This window comes from Anomaloglossus baeobatrachus, chromosome 1 (genome assembly GCF_048569485.1).
Source record: "Anomaloglossus baeobatrachus isolate aAnoBae1 chromosome 1, aAnoBae1.hap1, whole genome shotgun sequence".
NCBI lineage: Eukaryota > Metazoa > Chordata > Amphibia > Anura > Aromobatidae > Anomaloglossus > Anomaloglossus baeobatrachus.
The window spans coordinates 931,946,487-931,961,922 of record NC_134353.1 but is presented as its reverse complement, the minus strand read 5'-3'; the positions used below and the strand labels follow the sequence as shown (position 1 = coordinate 931,961,922).

General features: G+C 49.9%; 1 protein-coding gene across 1 annotated transcript in view; it reads left to right on the top strand.

Annotated features, from left to right (window-relative positions):
- DCC (DCC netrin 1 receptor) overlaps positions 1–15,436 on the top strand; it is a 1,217,792-nt gene that overhangs the window by 759,043 nt on the left and 443,313 nt on the right. The window contains exons 6-7 of the mRNA XM_075328185.1: positions 909–1,063; positions 9,003–9,123. Of these exons, the coding sequence (XP_075184300.1) occupies positions 909–1,063; positions 9,003–9,123 (276 nt within the window). The remainder of the gene's footprint in view (positions 1–908; positions 1,064–9,002; positions 9,124–15,436) is intronic.

Sequence of the window (15,436 nt, the reverse complement as noted above, 5' to 3'; positions counted from 1 at the left end):
GGGGTGAGCGTAGTGTGCTGACACCCTCCTCCCCGCCCGCGACAACTTCATCCCCTCCTTTTCTCCCTTTTTTCTTCTTTCCTTTTCCTTTTGTCGTTCCTTCCTCTCCTTCCTTCCCGCCTGTGATTCCCTCTTTCCCTGCCTCCTTTCTATCCCGTGCAGTCATGTTTTGTGCTTTTCTTCTCCTTTCTCACCTTCTTTCTCTCTGATGATGAACCCTCTGTCCTGATGATCCCGGGATCCTCGCCCTGTACCACGCTCGGGTTCCCGAGATCTGTCCTCCTCCGTGTTGTAATACAGAGGAATGATATTCATTATTTGTAGACTGCGCTGATTAGTTAATGGCTGATTTACCTGATTACAGAGCAGAGTAATTACACCTTGCGCTGGGAGCGGGCAGTGTCGGCACAGTGATGCGCTCACCTGCGTGCTGCGGATGCACCTGTGGATTTCGCACAATTTTCCTTTGTTCCCTTGTCTTCAGGGGGCACGGTGGCTCAGTGGTTAGCACTGCAGTCTTGCAGCGCTGGGGTCCTGGGTTCATATCCCACCAAGGACACCATCTGCAGGGAGTTTGTATGTTCTCCCCGTGTTTGCGTGGGTTTCCTCCGGGTTCTCCGGTTTCCTCCCACACTCCAAAGACATACAGATAGGGAATATAGATTGTGAGCCCCAATGGGGACAGTGTTCCTGATGTATGTAAAGCGCTGCGGAATATGTTAGCGCTATATAAAAATAAAGATTTCTTTATTTATTTTCATTTGTCTTTATTCCAGGGGTGACGCCTTGTGACGTGGCGTGACGCCATTGAATCCTGTTGCTCGCGGGATTATATTGTGGGGAGCAGTTGCCTTTCTAGTTATAGGGACTTTTTGGACTTTTTAACACTTTAATCTCCTTTTTTTCAGTGCCCCCGCGCTTCCTCAATCACCCCGCCAACCTGTTTGCCTACGAGAGTATGGACATTGAGTTTGAATGTGCCGTGTCCGGGAAGCCGCCGCCATCGGTGAAGTGGACCAAGAATGGCGAGGTGGTCATCCCCAGCGACTACTTCCAGATAGTGGTAAGTCCTCTGAATGTAAGGAGTCACTCCGCCAACCATGCCAACCACCGTGCTATATCCTTTGTGTTTAGTTTCTGTCCCAACATTTGCTACTTTTACAGAAAAGCTGACCCTACAGGGTGTAACCGTATGATGTGGTGCGTATCGGGGTCACCCCATAGATTTCAGAACCAGCACCCCACCTGAAGTGCCTGGGTCTGAATTGCAATACCATAAACAAATATGGGATCATTGACAATATGTCCTGGTGGTCTAGGGCAGTGGAAGAGTTAATGCCAGAATCATTGGTGATCTAGAGATTAATGTAAAAACTCCTTCTGGTCTATGATAAAAAAGGGGTTAATGCAATAATGGTTTCAGCCTTTAAATGGTTAATAAAATCAAAATCCCTGGTGGTCTAGAGCAGTGAAGGGGTCAATAATGGTAAGGCTCAATGTCAAAATCCCTTGCAGTCTAAAATCAATATCTGCATAATTTGGGATATACGGCCATTGATTGGTTGATATCCAAATCATTGGTGGTCTAACAAATAGAAGGGGTTAATCTTAAAATGTCTAGGGGAGAGACAGGTTAGTATAATGGTGGTTTGGGCTGTAAAGGTTTTAATAAAACCAGAATCCCCTGGTGATCTAGAGCAAACAAAGGGTTAATGACTGTATTCCTGGCTGTCTAGAGTAATGTAAGGATCAATGTCTAAACCCCTGGTGGTCTGGGGTTAATGTCTGCATAAGTTGAGGTTTACAGCAGTTGAAGGGTTAAAGTTTAAGGAACTCCTTTTCTCTGACAGTGAAGGGGTTAATCCTTTTTTTTTTTTTTTTTTTGCTGGTGGTTTCAGGCAGTACAAAGGTTAATTCTGAATCCTTGGTAGTCTGTAAAAGGGCAGAAATAGGGCCGACATCAGTATTCTTGGTAGCCTGAGGAAGAAAAGGGGTTAATGACAGTAGTACTGGTGGTCTAGGGCAGTGAAAGAAGTAATGATACAATTCTTATTTGCCTAGTGCAGAGATAGGGTTAATGACATTACTCCTGGTGGTCTAGGAGAGTGAGAGAAGTAATGTACAATTCTTATCAGTCTAGTGTAGAGATAAGGTTAATGGCAATGCTCCTGGCGGTGTAGGGCAGTGAAAGAGGGGATGTTACATATCTTATCAGTCTAGTGCAGAGATGGGGTTAATGACAGTAGTCCTGGTGGTCTAGAGCAATAAAAGAGTTAATGTTACATATCTTATCAGTCTCTCTAGTGCAGAGATGGGGTTAATTGCAATACTCCTGGTGGTCTAGGGCAGTGAAAGAGGGGATGTTATAAATCTTATCAGTCTAGTGCAGAGATAGGGTTAATGACATTACTCCTGGTGGTCTAGGGCAGTGAAAGAGGGGATGTTATAAATCTTATCATTCTAGTGCAGAGATAGGGTTAATGACAATGCTCCTGGTGGTCTAGGGCAGTGAAAGAGATCATGATACAATTCTTATCAGTCTAGTACAGAGATGGGGTTAATAACAATACTCCTGGTGGTCTAGGGCAGTGAAAGAGGGGATGTTATAAATCTTATCAGTCTAGTGCAGAGATAGGGTTAATGACATTACTCCTGGTGGTCTAGGGCAGTGAAAGAGGGGATGTTATAAATCTTATCATTCTAGTGCAGAGATAGGGTTAATGACAATGCTCCTGGTGGTCTAGGGCAGTGAAAGAGATCATGATACAATTCTTATCAGTCTAGTACAGAGATGGGGTTAATAACAATACTCCTGGTGGTCTAGGGCAGTGAAAGAGGGGATGTTATAAATCCTATCAGTTTAGTGCAGAGATAGGGTTAATGACATTACTCCTGGTGATCTAGGGCAGTGAAAGAAGTAATATTACAAATCTTATCATTCTAGTGCAGAGATAGGGTTAATGACAGTAGTCCTGGTGGTCTAGGGCAGTGAAAGAGGGGATGTTACATATCTTATCAGTCTAGTGCAGAGATGGGGTTAATGGCATTACTCCTGGTGGTCTAGAGCAATGAAAGATCTAATGTTACATATCTTAACAGTCTCTCTAGTGCAGAGATGGGGTTAATTGCAATGCTCCTGGTGGTCTAGGGCAGTGAAAGAGGTATTGATGCAATTCTTATCAGTCTAGTGCAGGATGGGGTTAATGGCAATGCTCCTGGTGGTCTAGGGCAGTGAAAGAGGTATTGATACAATTCTTATCAGTATAGTGCAGGATGGGGTTAATGGCAATGCTCCTGGTGGTCTAGGGTATTAATTCCTGTTGCTCAGGTAGAAAAAAAAGGGTTAAAGGAACACAGAATACAACCCTGTTGACTCTATCGGCTCCTCTTGACCTTGGGTGCGTTTTTTTGGTGCCGTTCCCCCGGAGCTGCGCTCGGAAGCTTCTGTGGTGTGGTATACGCCGTATACTTGCTCTGCTGCTCCCCGCAGACGGCTCAGATGTGATCAGATGCCAGCCATTTATCTCTTTCTTGAAAGGTTTTGCCCGTTGGCGAAAACAATTTCCATTAAACTTTTTTCCACCGGTGACGACTCCCACCGGGGCTGTAACGCAAAGAGGACCAAAGCTCCGGCAACGAGGACTAACAAGTTCAGGCGGCACGTCGCCCCCAGACACGCCGCGCGGCCCAGACCCGAGGACAAACAACACATTAACATGGCTGTGTGGTGTCTGCAGCTGAGATCTGCAATCATACAGGCGCGAGAGACCAATCGCTGCATGGCTGCAATCAGTGGGGCCCTTACTAAGGGGTGCCAATACTTATGCAAACATTGTTTTCTGCCTCTCCAATGCATTTAAAATTAGGCAACTTCATAACTGCTGCAGTTTATAGCAAAATGAGTATACCGTTATGTGTATACAGCTCCTATGCCGACCTATGGAGCTGGAAACACAAAAATATAGAATGATAATCAATACCTTATACTGCAAAGACATTTATTTCCAAGAACGTACATGGAAATCATGGGGCGCCATAACTGAAGTCCTAATTGCCCCCCCCTCCACACTGTATGCTGGCCCAACATAGCCCTCCACACAGTATGCTGGCCTCTACACCCCTCCACACAGTATGCTGGCCTCTACACCCCTCCACACAGTATGATGGCCTCTACACCCCTCCACACTGTATGATGGCCTCTACACCCCTCCAAACTGTATGCTGGCCCAACATAGCCCTCCACACAGTATGACGGCCTCTACACCCCTCCACACTGTATGCTGGCCCAACATAGCCCTCCACACAGTATGACGGCCTCTACACCCCTCCACACAGTATGGCGGCCTCTACACCCCTCCACACTGTATGCTGGCCCAACATAGCCCTCCACACAGTATGATGGCCTCTACACCCCTCCACACTGTATGCTGGCCCAACATAGCCCTCCACACAGTATGATGGCCTCTACACTTCTCCACACAGTATGGCGGCCTCTACACCCCTCCACACTGTATGCTGGCCCAACATAGCCCTCCACACAGTATGATGGCCTCTACACCCCTCCACACTGTATGCTGGCCCAACATAGCCCTCCACACAGTATGACGGCCTCTACACCCCTCCACACTGTATGCTGGCCCAACATAGCCCTCCACACAGTATGATGGCCTCTACACTTCTCCACACAGTATGGCGGCCTCTACACCCCTCCACACTGTATGCTGGCCCAACATAGCCCTCCACACAGTATGATGGCCTCTACACCCCTCCACACTGTATGCTGGCCCAACATAGCCCTCCACACAGTATGATGGCCTCTACACCCCTCCACACTGTATGCTGGCCCAACATAACCCTCCACACAGTATGATGGCCTCTACACCCCTCCACACTGTATGCTGGCCCAACATAGCCCTCCACACAGTATGATGGCCTCTACACCCCTCCACACTGTATGCTGGCCTCTACACCCCTCCACACAGTATGATGGCCTCTACACCCCTCCACACTGTATGATGGCCTCTACACCCCTCCAAACTGTATGCTGGCCCAACATAGCCCTCCACACAGTATGACGGCCTCTACACCCCTCCACACTGTATGCTGGCCCAACATAGCCCTCCACACAGTATGACGGCCTCTACACCCCTCCACACAGTATGGCGGCCTCTACACCCCTCCACACTGTATGCTGGCCCAACATAGCCCTCCACACAGTATGATGGCCTCTACACCCCTCCACACTGTATGCTGGCCCAACATAGCCCTCCACACAGTATGATGGCCTCTACACTTCTCCACACAGTATGGCGGCCTCTACACCCCTCCACACTGTATGCTGGCCCAACATAGCCCTCCACACAGTATGATGGCCTCTACACCCCTCCACACTGTATGCTGGCCCAACATAGCCCTCCACACAGTATGATGGCCTCTACACCCCTCCACACTGTATGCTGGCCCAACATAACCCTCCACACAGTATGATGGCCTCTATACCCCTCCACACTGTATGCTGGCCCAACATAGTCCTCCACACAGTATGATGGCCTCTACACCCCTCCACACAGTATGATGGCCTCTACACCCCTCCACACTGTATGCTGGCCCAACATAACCCTCCACACAGTATGATGGCCTCTACACCCCTCCACACTGTATGCTGGCCCAACATAGCCCTCCACACAGTATGATGGCCTCTACACCCCTCCACACTGTATGCTGGCCCAACATAGCCCTCCACACAGTATGACGGCCTCTACACCCCTCCACACAGTATGGCGGCCTCTACACCCCTCCACACTAAATGCTGGCCCAACATAGCCATCCACACAGTATGATGGCCTCTACACTTCTCCACACAGTATGACGGCCTCTACACCCCTCCACACTGTATGCTGGCCCAACATAGCCCTCCACACAGTATGATGGCCTCTACACCCCTCCACACTGTATGCTGGCCCAACATAGCCCTCCACACAGTATGATGGCCTCTACACTTCTCCACACAGTATGGCGGCCTCTACACCCCTCCACACTGTATGCTGGCCCAACATAGCCCTCCACACAGTATGATGGCCTCTACACCCCTCCACACTGTATGCTGGCCCAACATAGCCCTCCACACAGTATGATGGCCTCTACACTTCTCCACACAGTATGGCGGCCTCTACACCCCTCCACACTGTATGCTGGCCCAACATAGCCCTCCACACAGTATGATGGCCTCTACACCCCTCCACACTGTATGCTGGCCCAACATAGCCCTCCACACAGTATGATGGCCTCTACACTTCTCCACACAGTATGGCGGCCTTTACACCCCTCCACACTGTATGCTGGCCCAACATAGCCCTCCATACAGAATAATGGCCCAACATAGCCCTCCACACAGTATGATGGCCTCTACACCCCTCCACACTTTATGCTGGCCCAACATAGCCCTCCACACAGTATGATGGCCTCTACACCCCTCCACACTGTATGGTGGCCCATCTGAAGTCTTAATTGCCCCCCTTCCCTACAAAAAAGCCCCCAAAAAAAACAATATTATTCGTATTATTCAGCAGAGTCACAGAGGAACATATCGCACAACTTTGCAACCCCTAAAAAGTTATTTTCCATTGAAGACCCTATATTCCCCTTTATTCGCCCCCATGAACTATCGTATGAGGCCAACAAAAGTGCCACCCAAATACTGTATGATACCCCACACTAAATTAATCTACAGTACCCTCCACACATACAGTTTGAAGACCCTACTGTCGCCCCAACACAATGTATGATACCCCCACAGTGACCCCCAACACAGTATGATGGTCTCAACAGAGCCCTCCATACAGTATAATGGCCCCCACACCCCCTTCACACAGTATGATAGCCCCACATAGCCTTTCATACAGTATGATGGCCCCTATACCCCTCCACACAGTATGATGGCCCCACATAGTCCCCCATACAGTATGATGGCCCCTACACCCCTCCACACAGTATGATAGCCCCACATAGCCCTCCATACAGTATGATGGCCCCTACACCCCTCCACACAGTATGATAGCCCCACATAGCCTTTCATACAGTATGATGGCCCCTACACCCCTCCACACAGTATGATGGACCCACATAGCCCTCCATACAGTATGATGGCCCCTACACCCCTTCACACAGTATGATGGCCCCACATAGCCCTACATACAGTATGATGGCCCCTCCACCCCTCCACACAGTATGATAGCCCCACATAGCCCTCCATACAGTATGATGGCCCCTCCACCCCTCCACACAGTATGATACCCCACATAGCCCTACATATAGTATGATGGCCCCTATACCCCTCCACACAGTATGATAGCCCCACATAGCCCTACACACAGTATGATGGCCCCTATACCCCTCCACACAGTATGATAGCCCCACATAACCCTCTATACAGTATGATGGCCCCTACACCCCTCCACACAGTATGATGGCCCCACATAGCTCTACATACAGTATGATGGCCCCTACACCCCTCCACACAGTATGATAGCCCCACATAACCCTCTATACAGTATGATGGCCCCTACACCCCTCCACACAGTATGATAGCCCCACATAGCCCTACATATAGTATGATGGCCCCTACACCCCTCCACACAGTATGATAGCCCCACATAGCCCTACATATAGTATGATGGCCCCTACACCCCTCCACACAGTATGATGGCCCCACATAGCTCTACATACAGTATGATGGCCCCTATACCCCTCCACACAGTATGATAGCCCCACATAACCCTCTATACAGTATGATGGCCCCTACACCCCTCCACACAGTATGATAGCCCCACATAGCCCTACATATAGTATGATGGCCCCTATACCCCTCCACACAGTATGATAGCCCCACATAGCCCTACACACAGTATGATGGCCCCTATACCCCTCCACACAGTATGATAGCCCCACATAACCCTACACACAGTATGATGGCCCCTACACCCCTCCACATAGTATGATAGCCCCACATAGCCCTCTATACAGTATGATGGCCCCTACACCCCTCCACACAGTATGATGGCCCCACATAGCCCTACATACAGTATGATGGCCCCTACACCCCTCTACACTGTATTATGGCCCCAAATAGTCCTACACACAGTATAATGACCCCTACACCCTTCTACACAGTATAATGGCCCCTACATAGCCCAACACACAGTATAATGGCCCCTACACCCCTCTACACTGTATGATGGCCCCAAATAGTCCTACACACAGTATAATGACCCCTACACCCTTCTACACAGTATAATGGCCCCTACATAGCCAAACACACAGTATAATGGCCCCTACACCCCTCTACACTGTATGATGGCCCCAAATAGTCCTACACACAGTATAATGACCCCTACACCCTTCTACACAGTATAATGGCCCCTACATAGCCCAACACACAGTATAATGGCCCCTACACCCCTCTACACTGTATGATGGCCCCAAATAGCCCTACACACAGTATAATGGCCTCTATACCCCTCTACGCTGTATGATGGCCCCAAATAGTCCTACATACAGTGTAATGGCCTCTACACCCCTCTATGCTGTATGATGGCCCCAAATAGTCCTACACACAGTATAATGACCCCTACACCCTACTACACAGTATGATGGCCCCTACATAGCCCTACACACAGTATAATGGCCCCTACACCCCTCTACACTGTATGATGGCCCCAAATAGTTCTACACACAGTATAATGGCCCCTACACCCCTCTACACAGTATGATGGGCCCACATAGCTCTCCACACAAGTACAATGGCCCCTACACCTCTTCACACAGTATGATGGCCCCACACAGCCCTCCATACACTATAATGGCCCCTCCATCCCTTCACACGATATGATGGTCCCTACACATCAGAACAGAACACGTCATTAGAGAAAGCAGACACGCCCAAAGTGAGTGAAGACCATCCTCGTGTATCATTTTTTCATGTTCCTGCATTTTCTCCATTTTAGGGTGGCAGCAATCTGAGGATTTTAGGTCTGGTGAGGTCAGATGAAGGCTATTATCAATGCATCGCAGAGAATGAAGCCGGCACAGCGGAGACGTATGCGCAGCTCATCATCCCAGATCCCGGTGAGTACCCGCCACTAAATAAACCTGTAACGTGATCTTGACTACCCGCAGGGCCGCAGGGGTGGGTAACTGACAACTGCCCTTAATGCTATATTGACTGCGCTCATCTGGGTTGTCAGTTCCCTTCTCTTAAAGGGACAGGAGTTCTCCTAGAAGTAGGAATTACATGCAAAGCATCATGGTCACTCGTTATGGGGGCAAATGTTATTTTTATGACCCCACAGTACAACAAATCCTACTCGGCTTTGGCTCTCTATCTGCATATGTGGTAGATATGGTGTTACTGGAACTACAACTCCCAGCATTGCTGACATGCTAGAAGGAGTTGTACCTTCACAAGCTCGGGCATCTGCCCCCGTCTGATGCCAACATTACCCTAACCCAGTCAGGACAGACAACATTTACCATTTCAGCCTGCAATTAGTATCTTAATGTGGTTTACATAGGACTGCAAGTAAAATCCTACTATAGCTCTGCTACATTTGTAAATCTAAAACTACAGTTAAATGTAAAGATTTATCCTAATTTACAGGATTAGCCATGAGTGATGATGTAGCAGAGCTGAAGTGATAATGCAATGCGGATTTACATAGGACTGCTGGAAAAAACATACCATAGCTCTGCTACAATGATATATCCAGATTGGCTCCACATGGGTGATATTAGATGACCGACCCTGAAATAAAAAAAAGACTTTGTGATACTCTGTTGGGAGAGGTTTACGTTCTAGGTGTCTGTATATCGCCACCCAGTGGTTGTGGTGTGAATTGCAGCCTAAGAGGTTTTTCTGTAAACTTCCAATTACATGTGAACACATCTATAATACAGTGTGTCCACCCATATCCTGTCCACCGCCATTAACTTGAGAACGGCGGCAGCTATAGGCATAGAAGTGGTGTCTAGGTATAGTAAAGTAGCCATGCGCTACGCAATGAAACCACCTATAGCGCCACCTGGTGGAAAACAACAGAGTTAGCATTTTTATCTCGAAAACGGAACGAGATAGAGAAAAAAAGTGAATTAAAAAATGTAGAGCATCATCAATTCAATATGAATCGACACCTTGCATACAGAAATGCTATGATATGAAACCCTTGACCCCCCCCCAAAACACTGAATGCTGGTCACGCATATGGCGCTCATTTAACTTTGTGGCCCCCGTCAGCTGCAATGCACATCTGGACTCTGCACAGCATACTGTATCTTGCTGCACGTTGTGCAATATGGTAGGTGACACGTTTGCACAAGCATCTGTGATATGTGGTCGTAGGTCCTGCAATGTTGGTGGAGGGGTCGCATACACCTGCTGTGTGATGTGACCTCACAGAAAGAAGTCCAATGGGGTCAGGTCAGGTGAGCATGGAGGCCACTCCACCCAGCCACCATACCCAATGACTTGTAGGAAGGTCTCCATGAGGTATCACTTCACGTCCGCAGCCTTGTGCGTTTTACACGTTCTAATCATAGCACTTCTATATGCAAGATGTCGATTCGTATTGAATTGATGACGCCCTACAACTTTGTAATTCACTTTTTTTCTCTGTCTCGTTCCGTTTTCGAGATAAAAATGCTAACTCCGTTGTTTTCCACCAGGTGGCGCTATAGGTGGTTTCATTGCGTAGCGTATAGCTACTTTACTATACCTAGACACCACTTCTATGCCTATAGCTGCCGCCGTTCTCAAGTTAATGGCAGTGGACAGGATATGGGTGGACACACTGTATAAAATATCTGATTTTCCTTTTCCAATTGTTATATCTGACTCCCGGAGTCACATGTTTGACTTGTTTTTCTGGAATTTCTTTTATTCTCGGATAGTGCAGAACATAAGTTGGGATCCGCTCCTTAATTCTGTATATATCAGCCCAATCTGGAAACATTTATTAATTCATTAATTATTCAGCTGTTCTGGTCCGATGAAACCCAAAGAAACCAGCTTCTGTGAAGGCGGATGATGGGCGGGGGAAGGGGCCGCTCTCCCGGCTTCTCGCCTTCCACTCCACGTAATGAGAATTGCAATGTTACATCTAATTCTATGGACGCTCCTCGTAATTACATTCACAGCCCTCCCTGTGCCGGGATTATTCATTAGTATCTGCTGGTGGCAGAAAGAAGAAAATGGCAGGATTTCTATAGATATCAATAGATTTATACAAACAAGAAAAATGCATCATAAGCATCTATAGGGGGAAGGGAAGAAGAAGCCACGATAGATAGATAGATAGATAGAGGGATAGATAGAGGGATAGATAGATAGATAGATAGATAGATAGATAGAGGGATAGAGGGATAGATAGATAGATAGATAGATAGATAGATAGAGGGATAGATAGATAGATAGATAGATAGATAGATAGATAGATAGATAGATAGATAGATAGAGGGATAGATAGATAGATAGATAGATAGATAGAGGGATAGATAGATAGATGGATAGATAGATAGATAGATAGATAGATAGATAGATAGATAGATAGATAGATAGATAGATAGATAGAGGGATAGATAGAGGGATAGATAGAGGGATAGATAGATAGATAGATAGATAGATGGACAGATAGATAGATAGATAGATAGATAGATAGATAGATAGATAGAGGGATAGATAGAGGGATAGATAGATAGATAGATAGAGGGATAGATAGATATGTGAAGCCCCGCCGGTGTTGTATCAGTGCATACCTTCAGGGACTCCACGTAGCTGGTGCTGGTCACAGGTAGGGAATCTTCAGTGTTGATCGTGACGCCACTCTCAGATTTGCGGTCAGAGGGGACCGCCACTGCAGGTTAGAGGACGCCTGGGGCTGATGGTGGGTGCAGTCGGGTGTAGTAGCCTCCTGAGAGTGAGGCAAGCCCCAGGGCCCTTTGTAAAGCTGTAGTACCACAAGTCGCAGAATGACCACACACAGGCAGAGTGTCTTTCAGGGTTTTTACTCACTTCAGGTGGCAGGGTGAGTAACCCGGGCGTAGCTGGGATGAACCAGGTGGGAACCAGGTATCCTTCCGGCTGACTGTATGAGGGTGACTACAAACTCGCCTTCCTTAGCCCTTGGTGGTTTGGGGTGACCCCGACTTTGAGTCCCTATGGGGGTCACCCAGGGAAGATGCTCCAAGCCTCTCTCCCCTTCTTGTTTTGCCGTGTGCTTGTTCCCCGGGCCAGGCCACTCCAGCTTCTTGCCTCCTGTGACCTATGGGCCCTACTTGCGGTTACGTGGCTGCGGCTTTTGTAGTTGTGGTGTGGGCTGTAAGAGCCCCACACCGGCAGGTTTAGCAGGGAAAGGTGAATCTATCCTCGCTTCGGGATCTGCCGCCCGGTTGGGCCTGGTGCTCTCTAGAAGTCTCCTTACTTCCCACTCCGTGCACTCTCTAGCTGAAGCTGGCTTTCAGGCAGCACTTCTAGTTGACCGTTCTCCCCCGTCTGTAGTCACTGCGCGGGCGCTGTTAGACAGCAACAGCCCCACAGGTCTGCTCCTCACTGAGCCCTCTGGAGATCTGCTCTAACCGACTCACTGGTGGGTTTTTCCATCTCTGCTCTTTCTGCTGACATCTCCTCAGTCCGAGCTCCCAGCTCTAACTAACTCCTCCTATCTCTCTTTCCTTCCCCACTTGTGTCTGCCTACGCCACCTAGCAACCAGACTCTCCACCACACCCCTTGAGAGGAGATGGAGGCTTTTTAACCCCCTGCCACTATTCCAGTGGAGGTATAGGCTTTGCCCCCTCCTGGGATCCCCAGGGGTCCTCTCATGGGTACATGTGTGAGACCTGATCACTATGCGCCTGTGTTCCACACCCCTGTCAGCCATCTGGATTACCTGTATTGTACTGTCCCCAGCATGGGTGCAGTACTCAGTGGTGCCTGACCAGGTCAGGGGCGCCACATTCCCCCTTAGTTATCACCAGCACGTCCTCGGGCTGCAAGACAACATTTTAAAATGCATAAAACATTAAAACATGTAAAACATTTAAAAGCACCAGGTATCAGACATCACCACCCTCCACCCACAAGTCCGTTAACCCACCCAAAACCCTCTCACGTTGGCCGCGGCTTCAGCCACTTCTGGCAGGATGTAGAGGCGGCTTTTATGGGCTGGTGGTCTTCAGGGTATACCTGGCCTGGTGGATCCGCGCCGTCAACCTCTTCTGGCAGGATGCAGAGGCGGCCTCCACAGTTGGTGCTGACCAGGTACCCTCTTTGTGGTGGTGAGCCAAGGCCCCATAAACAGGCGTGCTCTCTGGTCGCAGGTGAGCCAAGGCCCTTTTCTACGGACGGGCCCCCCTGGTTGCAGACGAGCCAAGCCCCTAAACAGGCTGGCCCTGGTGGTGGTGCCACTGGTGTAACTATTTACACTGCGAGAGTTTGTGGCTATAGCAAGTTCATAGCCTTAAGGTTTATGGTTTTTCTCACAATAGTTTTTGTGGGCACATTCTTGAACTTTAAAACGTTGCAAACAAAACTTTCAAAACTTTAACTTCTGTACTTCTTTTCTGTACTTTACTTTACTCCTCTTTTTCACTAGGGCGAGGGCACGTTGGGCACTGGCACCTGTGACTTTCTTGCTCTTTGTCTCTTTCTTCATCTGTAGGATCTTTATCTTTCCGTTCTTGGTCTTCATCTGTTTCTACATCTGGTTCTTTATCTCTATCTTGTCTTTCTTGTCTTTCTTGTCTTTCTTGTCTTTCTTGTCTTTCTTGTCTTTCTTGTCTTTCTTGTCTTTCTTGTCTTTCTTGTTGCAGGGGATGGCTATAAGGTTTGTTGGGACATAGCGTTACGCCCAGAGCATACAATCCTCTTTCGCCTTGATGCAGGGTGAACTGAACGGAATCTCCCATCTTTAGATTTCTGCAAGGGTGTCCTCTTGGCAGATGAGCGTTCACATCTCTGCGGTTTACAAATATCCCTTCTTTTATTCCTGGTGCTACGATAAATCCATAGCCACTTCTCAGATTAAAGTCTTCCACTATGCCATAACACAGGGGTCCTCTGGCCTGGGCTTTGGACTCTCTTAACATACGCTTCTCCTTTAGGTCTCTGGCGGTGACTGCTCTCTGTTCAGGAGACTGTGGTGCTGGAGCAAACTGTGTTCTTCTGCGCCGTGTCTTGCGGGCTGGATCCATGCCTGTGGGCTCCCAGGTGAAGCTCTTAGGCAGCTCTTCTTCTGCAGAGGGGGTCAGGTCCTCCTCGTCCCAGCGGGAGTATGGCAGCATCTCCGGCTCTGAGTAGGAGTCTGCTGCGGCTGGCGTCGGAGTTAGCCCTTCTGCCTCCTGGCCTCCTCTCCCCCTTAGTTCTTCCTGGCACTCCTCTGATGGCAGGACTGGGGATGGACTTTCTCCTTCTGGCCCATGCGGGGGACTCTCTGGTGTAGCTGCAGGGGTTATCTGAATCTCCTCAGGGGTGCATGGGGGGCGCAGGTACAGATCCACCAACCACTGGGGAAACTTGGCCTCCATGTCGGCCCTCATCTGCCAGTATTCTTCCTCCAGCGTGGGCTTCCTATCAGAGACCTCCGGGGACTGGGGAGCAGTGTCAGCTCTGGCCTTACAGGCCGGGGTAAATGCTGAGGTAGTCTTTCCTTGGCGGGCCGCGCCTAGCATGGCGGCGGCCTGGTCTTGGCGGGCCGCGCCCTGTATGGCGGCGGCCTGGTCTTGGCGGGCCGCGCCCTGTTTGGCGGCGGCCTGGATCAGTGTCGCTGTTGCAGGGGGCTCTGTGCAGGCTGGGCTGGACGTCGCTGCAGCAGTCTGGGCTTGGCGGGCCGCGCCCTGTATGGCGGCGGCCTGGTCTTGGCGGGCCGCGCCCTGTTTGGCGGCGGCCTGGTCTTGGCGGGCCGCGCCCGGCATGGCGGCGGCCTGGTCTTGGCGGGCCGAGCAGGGCATCGCTGCGGCGGCCGGGGCTTGGCGGGCCGAGCAGGGCATCGCTGCGGCGACCGGGGCTTGGCGGGCCGCACCTGGCGTGGCTGCGGCCTGGTTCAGCGTCGCCGCGCCGGGCGCCTCTTCGGGGACCGCGGACGTGGCAGCAGGGGTCGGGGCACTTGCGCGGGCCGGGGCATCATTCGACTCACCCGTTGTTGGTAGCACTGGGGTCTGCGTCGTCACCGTCCCGCCTGACACCCGGCATGCAGCTCTCCCTTCATAGGCCCGAACCGCAGCGGTCAGCTCCTGCAGTTCCATCCGTTCCTCCCGAATCTGCTCCACGACCCGGGTCTCCAGCCGGTTGCAAAACTGGGCCAGCTCTCGGTACCACCAGGCAGCGGAGCCTGGTTCTGGGTTCCTGCGGTCAGACGCCATTTCTTCTGCGCCGTCTTCTGCACGGTCTCC